The sequence below is a fragment of the Trachemys scripta genome, chromosome 6, assembly GCF_013100865.1.
Source record: "Trachemys scripta elegans isolate TJP31775 chromosome 6, CAS_Tse_1.0, whole genome shotgun sequence".
NCBI lineage: Eukaryota > Metazoa > Chordata > Testudines > Emydidae > Trachemys > Trachemys scripta.
The window spans coordinates 88,894,342-88,907,993 of record NC_048303.1 but is presented as its reverse complement, the minus strand read 5'-3'; the positions used below and the strand labels follow the sequence as shown (position 1 = coordinate 88,907,993).

The following is a 13,652-nucleotide window of genomic DNA, read 5'->3' as shown; positions in this document are numbered from 1 at the left end:
CCCCCCCCCCCCCGACTGCCCCCCTTCTCCAACTCCCTGGCCCCCTTACCGTGCCGCTCAGCTTAGAGCAGGTGTCTGGCTCCGCCCTGCCCCGCCCAAGCAGCATGCTGAGACTGTAGAGGAGAGGGGAAGCAGGGGAGGGGCTCTGGCCGCCACTGCCAGCCCCGCCGCCGCGTTCCCTCACAGGCGCACAGCCCTGCCCCCCAGTGCTGCCGGGCGGCGTGCTAAGGCTGCAGGGGATGGGGGGAGCCGGGAAGGGGCTTTGGCTGCCACGGCCCCAATGCGAGCGGCACTCGGCAGCCCTGTCAGCCGCTTTTCGGTCGATAAATAGCCAACTGGGGGGAAATCCCGGACATTTTTAGATTTTTAGAAATCCCCCCCAGACGGCTATTTAAAGAGCGAAAAGCTGGACACGTCTGGGGAAATCCGGACGTATGGTAGCCCTACCCAAATGCTTTAATAACTTACTGTATACACAAAAACCTACAGATAATGTACAGATATCTGAAAAATATTTAGATATTTTTAGTACTCTTTGGTGAGTGGATCGGTTCAAAGGTTACGCTAGCTGTTAAACAGTATTTGAAGAACTGTAACTGTCCTGCAAGTGCACTGTTGCACATCTACAATGAACCCCCAACAAGTGACCTGGCGACCTTATTAGAAATGCATCCATTTGCAATCAAAGGCAAGAAAACATTAGACAGTCTAAAGAATGTGAACTTTCTTTGATGAAAACAACTTTAAAAATCTCTCATCAGTTCAATGCCCAGAACAGAAGTTAATTATAGCTAAGATGAAAATGAGAATCACAAGACAACAATGAACAAATGAGGGTTCCAACACTTAGCAAAGCAACAACCAGTGTTGAGACATATCTATCTGGCTGGAAGCCAAAGCAGAGCTAAATCATTTTTAGATCATGATGTTACATCAGCTCTACAACTGCACAGTCCAAACAACTGGGCTTGTTCAAAAGGAAACTGAAGGCTGTTTTCTTAAACACTAAATTGGGAAGCTGATTAGTATTATAATATCTGAATTTCTTTAACATTGCTTTAGAGATTGTATTATAACCAAACTATAGCATAGTTCTATAGATTGCAAAATTTGTATAGATTTTGATGCATTATACTGTTTTTTTGAGAAAAGAATAATGTTACACTTCCATATTTTTTAGTGTAGCTTATAAGGCCAAACTGTTTTAAAAGGGTCCATAAAGCTACAGGAAGAGAAGCTGCAGACTGATAAATTGGTTGTGTTAGCAATTAGGCAGTGTAATAGCCTGGATATGATTTGGCTACGAATTTAAAAAAAAATGGATAAGATAGAGGAGTCAAGAATGGTCTCTTTACATTTATGTCCCAGAGAATGATATGAATGAATTTCTACAAGTAGCAAACACTTTGAGTTAAGTAATCAGAAAATCCAAGGAGAGAGGTGATGGAAAAGATGTTATCTTTGGATCAGACAAAAACAAAACAAAAACAAGTTTTCTGTGCACTGAGACAGGGATAGAAAACACAGAGCAGGCATAATTAGTTGCTACCTCCAAAAGTTCAAAGAAGCGTTTGAAATTATCCTTGGAAGGTACAGGAGGTAGACAACAGCAATTTTACTTGTGGAAACGGAGTCCATACCATATTGAATCAAACTGGAAACATGCAATGGTTATTGTACTAAGGAAGAATGCTCCCACCCCTCCCGCCCGGAAAGGACACCTGCTTAAATATTAATTTTCCCTAGAGTGAGATAGATGTCTCAAAACAGAATATATTATTGTACATTAAATTAAAAGGATTCAACAGGCTATATCAGAAGTGGGCAAACTATGGACCCTCCTGCCTGGCCCCTGAACTCCTGGGAGGCTCGCCCCCAGCCCCTCCCCTGCTGTTCCCCCTCCCCCGCAGCCTCAGCTCGCCCTGCCGCTGGCGCAACACTCTGGACGCACAGCTGCAGAGCTGGGGCAGCGCAGCTGCAGAGCCAGGGCCTGACCCGCTGCTCTGTGCTGTGCTGGCTCCCGCCGGGAGGTGTGGCTGTAGCGCTGCCAGACACCAGTGCTCCAGGCAGCTCAGTAAGGGGGCAGGGAGCAGGTGGATAGAGGGCAGGGGAGTTCCGGGTGGTGGTCAGGGTGCGGGGGTGTGGATAGGGGTTGGGGTGGTCAGAGGGCGGGGAACAGGAATTGAATGGGGGCAGGGGTCCCGGGGAGGCAGTCAGGAAGGAAAGGAGGGATTGGATAGGGCGGCGTGGGGCAGTCAGGGGCAGGGGTTCTGGGGGCGGTCAGGGGACAGGGAGAGGGGGGGTTGGATGAGGCAGGAGTCCCGGGGGGGCCGTCAGGAGGCGAGAAGCAGGAGAGGTTGGATAGGGGGTGGGGCCAGGCCACGCCTGGCTGTTTGGGGAGGCTGCCCTCAGGCCAAAAAGTTTGCCCACCCTTGGGCAGAGCTAAGGGGGAACTTGACAGTAGGGCTACCTCTACACTTCAAGTTGGGAGTGTGATCCCTCACTCAAAGAGACATACGTTTGCTAGCTCTCATCAAGTTGGCATATGAAAAACAGAATTTAGTCGCAGCAGTGTGAGTGGCAAGAGGGACTAGCCATCGAGAGTAGGTGCCTACGGTCTCCGATAAGCACATACTCGGGGCTTAGCCTGTCCTGCAGCTCATACTGCCATGGCTATCTTTATTTTTAGCATGTCTCCTCTGATGTATTAATAGAGAGCAATCATATTTCCCCTCAGCCTTCATTTGATTAACTTAAACAAGCCACGCTCCTTGAGTCTCCCCTCCTAAGGTCTCCTCTCCATTCCTCTAATCATCCTACTAGTCTTTCTATGCACCAATTCTGCAACAAAAATTCTGCACCAAAATATTATAAATTCTGCACCAAATGTGACCCAGAAGCCCCCTCCCCCTCCCTATGTGCCCCTGAAGCCCCCCTACCTGTTGTCCCAACATGGCCCTGCCACCCCCCATCCCCATGTGACCCTGGAGCCCCCTCCCATTCAGCCCCGGCTCAGTACTCTCAACCCATTAGCTCCTAACCTGCTCCCCAGTCTGTCCCCCCCACTAGCCTTTCTGAACCCCAGTCTGTGACTTCTTAGCAGCCCTGTGTGCCCCACTCTGTCTCCATGGGCAGGCTGCTGTGATGAACACAGCTGGCTGCTAGCTGTTACTGCCAGTCAGCCAGCTGTTCTGGTGCCACTGCAGCCTCTGCTGGGTGAAAGGTGGAACTGCAGCACTTCTTGGGCAGAATGTATTTTCTGCAGAAAAAAAATTCTGCACTGGACATGAATTCTGCATGTGCGCAGAGGTGTAGAATGCCCCCAGGAGTATAAGATGCTTAGGATTCAAGCAGGTAGTTATTGTGATCTGAGAAAGACTAATTTGATTTTTGAGATGAAAGCAAAATTGGTCTTCAGAACTACTTTATCATGATGGAAAATGAAGTATTTACTCCTGGGGGAATTCTGCACCCCTGCAGATGTGCAGAATTCATGTCCCCCGCAGATTTCTTTGCTTCCCCACAGAAAAATGACTTTCTGACGTGGAAGCAACAAGAGCAGTCATGCAACTCTCCCCAGCAGTACGTTTTGGGTGCCCAGGGCAGCTGGCAGAGAGGTAAATCACTGCAGGGCAGGAGGCAGGACTGGGGAAGACCCGGCTGGTGGCTCCCACCCTGTGCCATGCTCAGCTGCTTGTCCTGGCTGGGCTTGAAAGGACTTCCTCTTCCCCTGCACGACATCTGGAGCCGGCCTGATTTCACCCCAGGCTGCACAAAGCTCTGCAAACACCCCCCCTTCCTCCTGCTTCCTGCGCCTATTGCTCTTCAGCTGCAGGGGAAGGGAACACTGTATGGGAAGCTTCTCCCCCATCTGCCTAACCCCCATGCATCCACCCTGCCACCAAGGCTCACCCCCCACCCTGCACCCAGAACCCCCCTGCCAAGCCCCACTCCCCCTGCACCTGGACCACCCCAATGAGCCACCTGCACCAGATCCCCACCTCACTGAGCCCCAACCAGCTGTACCCACCCTACTGAGCCCCACTCCCCTACCACTGAACCCCCCACACCCAGACCCCCCTGCCAAGCTCTATCCCCCCCACACCCAGACCTCCCCCCAGTGAGCCCCAACCACCTTCACCTAGAACTCCCCTGCAGAGTCCAATTACCATTGCACCCAGAACCCCCCGACAAGCAACTATGTATCCAGATTTCCCTCTGCACCCAGATCCCCCCTGAGCCGCCCGCACCCAGACTGCCCTATACACAACCCTCTCTACCCACACCTGGATCCCCCCACACTAAGCCCCTCCTGCCAGGCTGAGCCTGCCTGCCCACACCTTGTGCACCTGGCACTGAGGAGCAGGGACCTGGGATGTTTCTGGGGCAGGCACTGTCCTTGCGCTGTGTCAGGGTTGGGTGCAGCCTCACTGCTGAGTCCGTGTCCTGGGGAGAGGAGGGGGAGGAGGGGGGGAGCTGCAGAATGATCTCCCACCTCTGTGCAGCCAGTGGCCTGTGGCCCCCAATGCCATGCTGGAGCCTCCACATTTGACAAATAAAATTTGCAGAATTTTGCAGAATTTTAAAATATTGTGTGCAGAATTTTTAGGCACATAATTTTTTATTTTTTTTGGCGCAGAATGCCCTCAGGAGTAAATATTGTAGCTCAATGGGCAATGATCTTGTCTCCAATGCTATCTGAACTGACATTATAGCTTTGAGATTGAAGATGGATTTTAGGTCCTGACTGTTTTTGAGACAACAAAAAATGCTGAGTACACTGTATGGGACTGCTCCTCTTTCTCTAGTGCTTGTGAGATGTCTTCGTTGACTTCCTGAGTTTTTCTGGATTCCTTGATTTCAAAGATATCAAATATTTTGTTTTGTGGTATCACATCAGCCTATCAAATATATATGTATTTGTCTTGAATTGTCCGTAGAACCCACACATCTAAGGCAGTCTTTTTCAAACATATGCAAATCTCTGCAGTCTCTCTCTGCCATCTTGGGTCCTTGTGGTTACATACTCCAAGGGAAGACAGATGGTTTTACTGCCACCTCCCTTCCTTGGAATTTTCCAGTGAATGGAGCTGCTTTAAATTACAGCTGGGATTCCACAGAAGCACTACTAGTGGCAGCTGCTGAGAGAAAACATTTAATCAAAGCATATCTAGATGACATTGGTCATGTCGGTTCCAGGCCAGCACCTCCCCTCTTTTTTGGTAGGGATGATACACTATGTTTCCTATTGCAAAGGGGAAGTCAATCCCTGGCTAAATTGGATCCATTGCCTTATAAGTCCACATACAAGATATAATAGTACAATATGAACAATGGAGTAGGAAATTCAAAGTATTTTATCAGATTTAATCAATTTGGGAGAAAATAATCCAAAAGATTGTCCAGGTGATAAATTTCAAGACAATTATATTATTCTTTGTTTTTAGTATCAATATTTGCAACTTTACCATTGTCTTTTGGAACATTTTGGCTAACTTGTATCTGGAAACTTCAGAACAAACTAAACAGAAGTTCAATTCTGAGCTCATTAGAAGTCGAATTTTAAAGATTAGTAAACAAGAATACAGTGGTTTAAGAAATATATCAGGACCATCTCTTGCAGTCTTTTAAACCTTTTTTCTTTTTTTGAGGAAATTCAAAGTTTAATGCAAATTATCTCTAAATCAAGAAACAATCCTGATACTTCTATAATTTTTTTAGCACAGTACTTAACACATTTTGGGAAAGAACTCACACCCAAACCTTTTTCTAACAAAGTACAGCGTAAAGCTAGCCTGATTTGTCCCCAATGACGGGAATAGAACACAGGTCTCCTGATGCCCACTCTGATGCCCAGTACACTACAGTGTATCACACAGCTTCTCCTTACAATACCTGTTTAAAATACCAATGGGGGAGAAAAAAACCCCATATGCAAAGATGCCATCTCCATGCAAGAATAACAGTATCTATTTAGTGGGTCAGAATGGCAAATAAGTCTTTTATATTAAAAAGCACATACATAAGCATCCCACACTCCTGTAAAAACGCAAAAGACAACGTTACTCCCTTTTGCTGTAAAATTTATGCATACTAGAGAGGTTAATTAACGACTTAATATAGACAAGTAATTTCCAAAAATGCTGATAGGAGTTTGGCATCACATTTAAGCAATCCTCCCAGGTTTCAAGTGCTAGAAATATGAAAAAATGTTTATTTAATATAGTTACAATTTCCACACTGTACCTCTGTTTCTGCTGCATGGGTTGTTGTCTCATAGCCATATATTGCATGTCCTCTTGTAGCCGATTAAGAGGAGAATCTGGCTTGACACGAATCCCATAGTAATGATATTTGGAGTTCCCCCTTTACGAAAGAATAAGAATTAAGGGGAAAAAGTTGATCAAACAAAAATTATTTGTCAGACTGTTTTTTTTCTTTAAAGTCTTACAATTTACCTCTAATGGAAAATAGGGTGCAGAAATTGGACCTGATTCTCCTCTCCAATTTCTCCCCCGATTCACCAATTTATACTTGTATGATTTATACTTGTATACCATTGGGTTCATAAGATCACCTCCTCTCCCTTACATCAGTGTAAACCAGGAGTATCAGGCCCAGTAAATGCCCCTTAAATTGACTCATATGCAGAGACAATAATCCATACTATCCGGATCCAAAAGATCCATAATAAATCTGTGGGAAGAAACCCTGACAAAGTAAATTTGGTAATCTAAAGTTTCAACTAAACTTCAATGTCAGTGATCTCAAGAAACTTGATCTAATGGTCTTTGTTTTAATCTTATTTATGTGTGTGTGTGTGTGTGTGTGTGTGTATGTGTATATATATATATATATATATATATACACACACACACACACACACACACAGTGGTGAGCTGGAACCTGTTAGCACCGGTTCGCGCGAACCGGTTGTTAAAAGGGTGGGCAAATTCCGGCCCGCGGGACCATCCTGTTGGCCTGCCTGAGCTCCCGGCCAGGGAGGCTCCCCCGGCCCCTCCCCTGCCTTCCCCCCTCTCGCAGAGCCCGGCAGCAGCGCTCTGGACCCCTCCTGGGCAGCTCGGCAGCTCCTGCCGCTTTGAGCGGCATGGTAAGGGGGTGGGGCTGCGAGCTCCAGTGAGCCACACAGCATCCATACACACTGCCCTGAGCTGCATGGTAAGGGGGCCGGGCCAGGGCTGGGAGGAGGGTTTGGATAAGGAACAGGGAACGGTTGGAGGGGGCAGAGGTTTTGGGGGTGGGGACGATCAGGGGATGGGGAACGGGGGGGGGGGGGGGGGTAGGCATGGGAGTCCCAGGGGTCTGTCGGGGTGGTGATGGATGGGGTCGGCGCAGTCAGGGGACAGGGAGCGGGGCGAGTTGGGTAGGGGGTGGGGCCCTGGGGGGCAGTTAGGATGGGGAGTCTCGGGCTTGTACTCACTGGGCAGCGCTTAATAACCGTCGGCACTTCGGGGGCGGGTCGTTCACTCACTCTGGGTCTTCAGTGGCACCGAAGGACCCGCTGCCAAAGTGCCGCCAAAAACCCAGAGCGAGTGAAGGGCCCGCCGCCGAAGTGCCGCCAAAGACCCAGTAGGGAACCGGTTATTAACATTGTGGCAGCTCATCACTGTATATATAAAACTTTTAAGCATAACATGATATTTTTGTAGAGACTTGAAATCACAATTTTTGAAACAGAACAAAAATAGAAAAACACATTGTTCATGTGAATAAAACAACAGTGAAATCCTGTCATTACTGATTTTGAAAAATATTTTATAAGCCATTATTTGTATTCTTCAACGATATATCTTTCAGGTGGTAAGGCTTAAGTTATAAATCAGAACTCTGTGAAAAACTGCCATTGATGACAAGAAGAGAAAAAAATGCTGTGGAAATGGGGAATTTCTACCTGAAGCAAATTCACAATTTTGGACAGCAACAGAACAATTATATAGTTATTATTAGTTTGCACATACTGATGAAAATATCAGTTTTTCCATATGCCAATGTTAGTAAAGAGAATATCAGTACTTGTACTTTTGCATAGCACTAAATATAGTAAGTTCACTATTAGTGTTCTTTCAGTTTTCTTCCTTCCAGAGACAAAAGGAAGGACTTTTTAAAGTTTTAGTAGACCTTTACTATATAGTGCCAGATCTTTGAGTGCAGCCATAACACAGAGTGCAAGGCAGCAGATGGTGTGCTAAGATAACTTAGAGCTTGTCATAAACATATAGTTAAGGGTAGCATAAAATCCCTCCTTTACCTGTAAAGAGTTAATCCCTCCTTTATCTGTAAAGGGTTAAGAAGCTCAGATAACCTAGTTGGCACCTGACCAAAAGGACCAATAAGGGGAGAAGATACTTTCAAATCTGTGGGGGAAGGTTGTTTGTTTTGTCTCCTTGTGTGTTCTCTCTGGGTCAGCGAGGAACCAGGGCAGGGAAAATACATCTCCCTAAGCCATATCTGAACTAAGCATCCAATATTACAGAAATAATAAGTAATAGCAAGGAAATGCGTTAGATTATCTTTTGTTTTAGCTTGTGAATTTTCCCTGTGCTAAGAGGAGGTTTATCCCTGTTTTTGTAACTTTAAAGTTTTGCCTAGAGGGGAAATCCTCTGTGTTTTGAATCTGACTACCCTGTAAATTACCTTCCATCCTGATTTTACAGAGGTGCTTCTTCTACTTTTTCTTTATAATAAAGTTCTGTTTTTTAAGAATCTGATTGGGTTTTTAGTGTCCTAAAAACCCAAGGGTCTGTTCTGTGCTCACCTTGGTTACTCTCAAGCCTCCCCAGGAAAGGGGGTGAAGGGGCTTTGGGGGATATTTTGGGGAAACAGGAACTCCAAGTGATTCTTTTCCTGAATCTTTATCTAATTCACTTGGTGGTGTCAGCAGTACTCATCCAAGGACAAGGAAGGATTTGTGCCTTGAGGAAGTTTTTAACCTAAGCTGGTAGAAATAAGCTTAGGGGGTCTTTCATGCGTGTCCCCACATCTGTACCCCAGAGTTCAGAGTGGGGAGGGAACCCTGACAAAGCTCCCCTTTGTACTGCCCTGATCTTGGTGTTGCTTTATAGATGGCTGTTTCAGCCTTAGGTGTCTTCTAACTTTTGTTGGCTTTCAATGGCAACTGGGGATGAAAAAAACATCTGAGGATAGTTGTTGTGTAGGAAATGTTCCAGTCACACCTCCTTTTCTGCAGTCATACCCTCTCATTCCTGCTATGCCAGTAATAAGCAGTTTGTGTGGCATATGCATTCCTATTTTGGCTTTGCACCACTATAACAAAGTTTATGTTATCCTGACATTAGATTAGCTAGGGTTATATGCACTTTTGTTGGCTGAAAACTTTGGTCATCTCCTAGGAAAATATTGCAAGAATTTGGTGTCCTGAGCAAGACTCCACATACTGGATGACCTCCCTCCACTTGAAGAAGGACACATAAGTGCTACATTAGAAGCCTTGTTTTAAAGAATTTAAGTAGTAAATTGAAGCTATTAATGTTTTTAAAGTGATTGCAGAGGGTTCTTCTTTTCATGGAGGATATGAAATAGCAGCTAATGAAGAGTAGTGGGCAGGATCTATGACCTCACCACCCTTCTGAAGTGATGGCATTGTGTATCTAATACTGTCAGAGCTAAGAAGTATTAGTTCTCTGCTGCTTGGTTTATACAGCTCTTTAGTTTTATACACGATCTATGAAATCAAAGAGACACTTTGCTATGCCTACAGTGGCAACTCCTGAAATTTGTAAAAATTTACCAGATATTTCAGTGACAGCCTTATAGCAGTATCTATTGAACTATATACAATGGAAAAAAGAGTATGTGTATGGATTCTACAATATCCTAAAGGCTGTGTGCTGTTAAAACTGAACTGGCAGGGCTTACCCGGAGCTGCTGAAAGTTACAAATTTTCTAATAATCCTGATGAAGGCTGCAAAATGCTGTCCCTGTTTCTATGGAAACAGATTATAGACAGGTAAAAAGGGGCTTTAAAATAATCAGTAAATCATCATGGACCAGGCTGTGATACCTGTACTGATGATGAATAGTACCTTATACCATGTGTAGTCCAACTGACTTCAGTTTGACTATTTGTGAAGTAACATATTACTCAGGGTGAGTAAGTATGTCATAATCTGTTCCTGGACATGTGTAAGCTCAATGTACTTGATTATACCCATGCACACACACACACTAGTGCACATGTACACACACATATGCATTTAAAATTACCTGATATATAGTAATGCAAACAGGAGCAACCCGTAATCAAATGTTGTTAGAACTTTTGCAGCGTTCAGTGGCTTAGGTTGAGCAAGGCTAACAATATTAGAGGCACCAATGCTCCTAGAGGCTTCAGGCTTGTCAGTCTATAATAATTTTGGTTCCAGACTTCAAACTTTTTAAGCACACATGAACCCCTGCACCTGTATGGAGCCCTACTGCCTTCAATAGGGCTGAGCACAGGGGCAGTAGTCTGCCCGTGTATAGTCAAATGCAGGATTGGGGCCTTTGTAGAAAAACATTCTAAGTACAAACAACATTTTAATGTGTTTTTAAACCTATGGAACTAGTGTTTTTCTCCTTATTTAAAAAAAAAGGATAACATTTTTTGGCCCACATTGGGGCTTATAAGACTGGATACAAATTGATGGATGAAATAAGATTTCAGAACGCTTAAGAAAATAATGATCAACAGCTGGACATGGTCAATATCTTAGCATGACATGATGATAATCTACCCTAAATGATCAACACAACTGCCCCTACACATTCTCTTCTTTCACTCTGTCTAACTGCCACCTGTGACCTACAAAACAACAATGGTAGACACTACAGCATAGAGGTGGAGAGCTCTTTCTGATGCAGCTGATAGTAGACATCTCTGTATGACTATGGCTAAAGCTAAGAAACTCTCATCAGTGACTGGACAACATAGTTATGACCAGACAAAACTGTTCTGTGCAGCAGTAATTCAAATGCTCCCTCTCAGTTAATGTTTTGAGCATAGCTTGGCACAAGGAGTTTACCATCTGTATTTTACAAACAAAAGTGACAATAGTGCACCAGTGAGAGGCATCAACTGGTTCAGTAGCAAAATATAAATGAAACAAATGGATGTGCTGGGAAGATGTAGAGTGCAATGGACAAAATGGACCAGGCTCCTCATGGCTAGTAAAATCCAGTTATCCTTAAATAAGTTGCAGTTATGTCTTTCCTCAAGAAACTGCCACCTCACAACAGTGCCAATTACTACCTTATCTTGAACCCTTTTAATGGTGGAGAAGATTTAAGATTATTAGATGATTGTAGTGATATATGGATTTTTTTTTAATTTCCCAAATTATTTTCAATTTTCTTTTAAAACTGGGTGTGGTGTAGAAAATACTTGATTGACAAACTCCTTTTGGTAATAGGGAAAAAAGGTCTGATGTATGTGAAAGTTTTATTAGCTCTGTCAGCAGCCTTTGATACAACTGACAACATGCTGCTGCTGTCCTGGTATCTGGAAGGACTGGACAAGGAAACAAGAAATGGAAAAAATCTTGAACTATTCAGCTCTGTGGAACTTGCTAATAACATGTGTAAGTGTGCATCTGTATACATTTAAAAGATTTAAACATATTTGCTATCGGTCTTGCTCAATACACTATTTTCATTTATTGGTTTAATCAAAATTATTTCTTTTTTCAAAGCAAATAATGGACAAATTTCAAATTTCAAAATTCACCAATTTTGTTAGCTCCCCGTTTAAAAAAGACCGTGGATTAGAAATCTTTGTTCCCTTACTCTCCTTTAACTCAAACATGGCTAAAGGGTCTCTAAAGGCTCACATTTACAAAAAATTAATAATAAATATTTTTCCTTAGACAGAACAAGCATGGAACTAGGGCTTTGGAGCGGAGCCTGGAACTGGAGCGTGGAGCAGCTCCGGAGCAGTGGAGCTGCGGGTTTTTGCCTGGAGCTGGAGCAGAGCCGGAGCACAGCTCCAAAGCCCTGCATGGAACATTTCAGCCTAAGAGGTAAGTGTTTGGAAAAGCTGTGAATGAGTGAATGGAATCTACTATAAGGCTTTAACTGTAGCCTACTACACTGGGTAAACATAGGGGGAAAAAACTCCTCTATTTTTACACTTAGTGTCCCTCATATTTACTTATCATACCATACTGAAATATCACTGCATGAAATAAAAACAGTAACGACAATTTATAAATAAGGAATTGAAGCTATTTTGTAATTAAGCTGTAGAATCATGGCAGCATTAAATAACAGTCCCTTATAACAAACAAACAAAAAATCAGTTGATAAAAATATTCATCTACATTAAAATCACTCATTTATTTTTATATGGAAAGGCAGAACACCCCTATTATCGCATCTGTAATGATCAACCATCACTTTGTGCTCAGCATATACTTAAATTAAGTATTGGATGAAAAATAAACAAATATAATTAGATTTTTAACTTATAAGAAATATAGTAATTATTCTCCCTCTGATGCATAGTTTCCAACCGACAGCCTATATTATATTTGTATTGCTATAAATCTGTTGTGTATGTTTCAGAATTAATAAGTGATTTCAGGACAAGGAGAAATGTAATGGGTTTTTGTAACAACTTGACACAGTTTGACATTACATGAGAAATTGATAGACAAACATTTTAACATTTAAGTAATGTTTTCTTTCAGCTTGTTTAGTGTATCATGTACAAGGTTCATAATCACAATGATCACTACACTCTCTCTATGCTATAATCTAAGATCTGATTGTTTTACACAGACCTGGTTCCTAGTCTCCTGGTCCGTAGCCCCATGAAAATTGACCTTATGAGTTTTCCAAAGGAGGCAGCATTGACTGGGTCCAACTTGTGCTCCTGACAGTGTCGTAAGTAATGATTATAAAGCGTACTTCTAGGGAGACTGACTCCTTCTGCTGTTTCATAGTTGTCTAAGAGCCACTGGAGCTATTTCAAATAGGAGACAGTGAAGAAAAGTAAATTCAGATAATTTCACAATAAACATTTTAGGCTATCATTAACATAGCTGTACAATTCAAAGCTTCTTAGTACATTTTGAGATTGCTCTTAACGTCTATTCAGTGGTGACTTTTTTCTTCAAGTGAAGGCAGTTCTCTTTAGAGGGGTTAGATACACGATGGTGTCTTTGAGTCTTTCAAAAACACATGGAAATAGCAGAACTCATAACACTTGTGACCTCAGATAGTCCCCATTTCTTAAAGTATTCAAGACTCCAGTACCACACATTAATTCTTTGTACATTGATCTAGGCTTTGGAGACAAATTGTTAATACTTCAGGGAATTTAACCAATCATAAATGTATTTACAGAACCATAGAAAAGAAACTGCTTGTTGGACTGATGGAGAGTCATTTAATCCATCTGCATTATTATACTATTGTATTGCAGAGAGTTGTTTCGCTTCCCCAGACACTCAGATCAGTTAAACTATTTAATTGAACAAGATATATTCTTTTGTTTTTTAACCGTAAATAAAGAAACAAAAAACAAACACAAGGCAAGGAGCAATCTAGGTGGTGCTAAAATGAACTGATACAACTATTAAAGATTATGAGCCCAATTCTGCTTCCACTGAAGCCAAAAGGAATTTTGTCATTAA

At 43.2% G+C, this 13,652-nt stretch overlaps 1 protein-coding gene across 2 annotated transcripts in view; it reads right to left on the bottom strand.

The window, feature by feature from the left end:
- RFX3 (regulatory factor X3) overlaps positions 1–13,652 on the bottom strand; it is a 218,994-nt gene that overhangs the window by 38,826 nt on the left and 166,516 nt on the right. For both annotated transcript variants that reach the window (XM_034773839.1, XM_034773838.1), the window contains 2 exons: positions 12,798–12,979; positions 6,247–6,366 (listed from right to left, as the gene is read on the bottom strand). In XM_034773839.1, the coding sequence (XP_034629730.1) occupies positions 6,247–6,366; positions 12,798–12,979 (302 nt within the window). The remainder of the gene's footprint in view (positions 1–6,246; positions 6,367–12,797; positions 12,980–13,652) is intronic.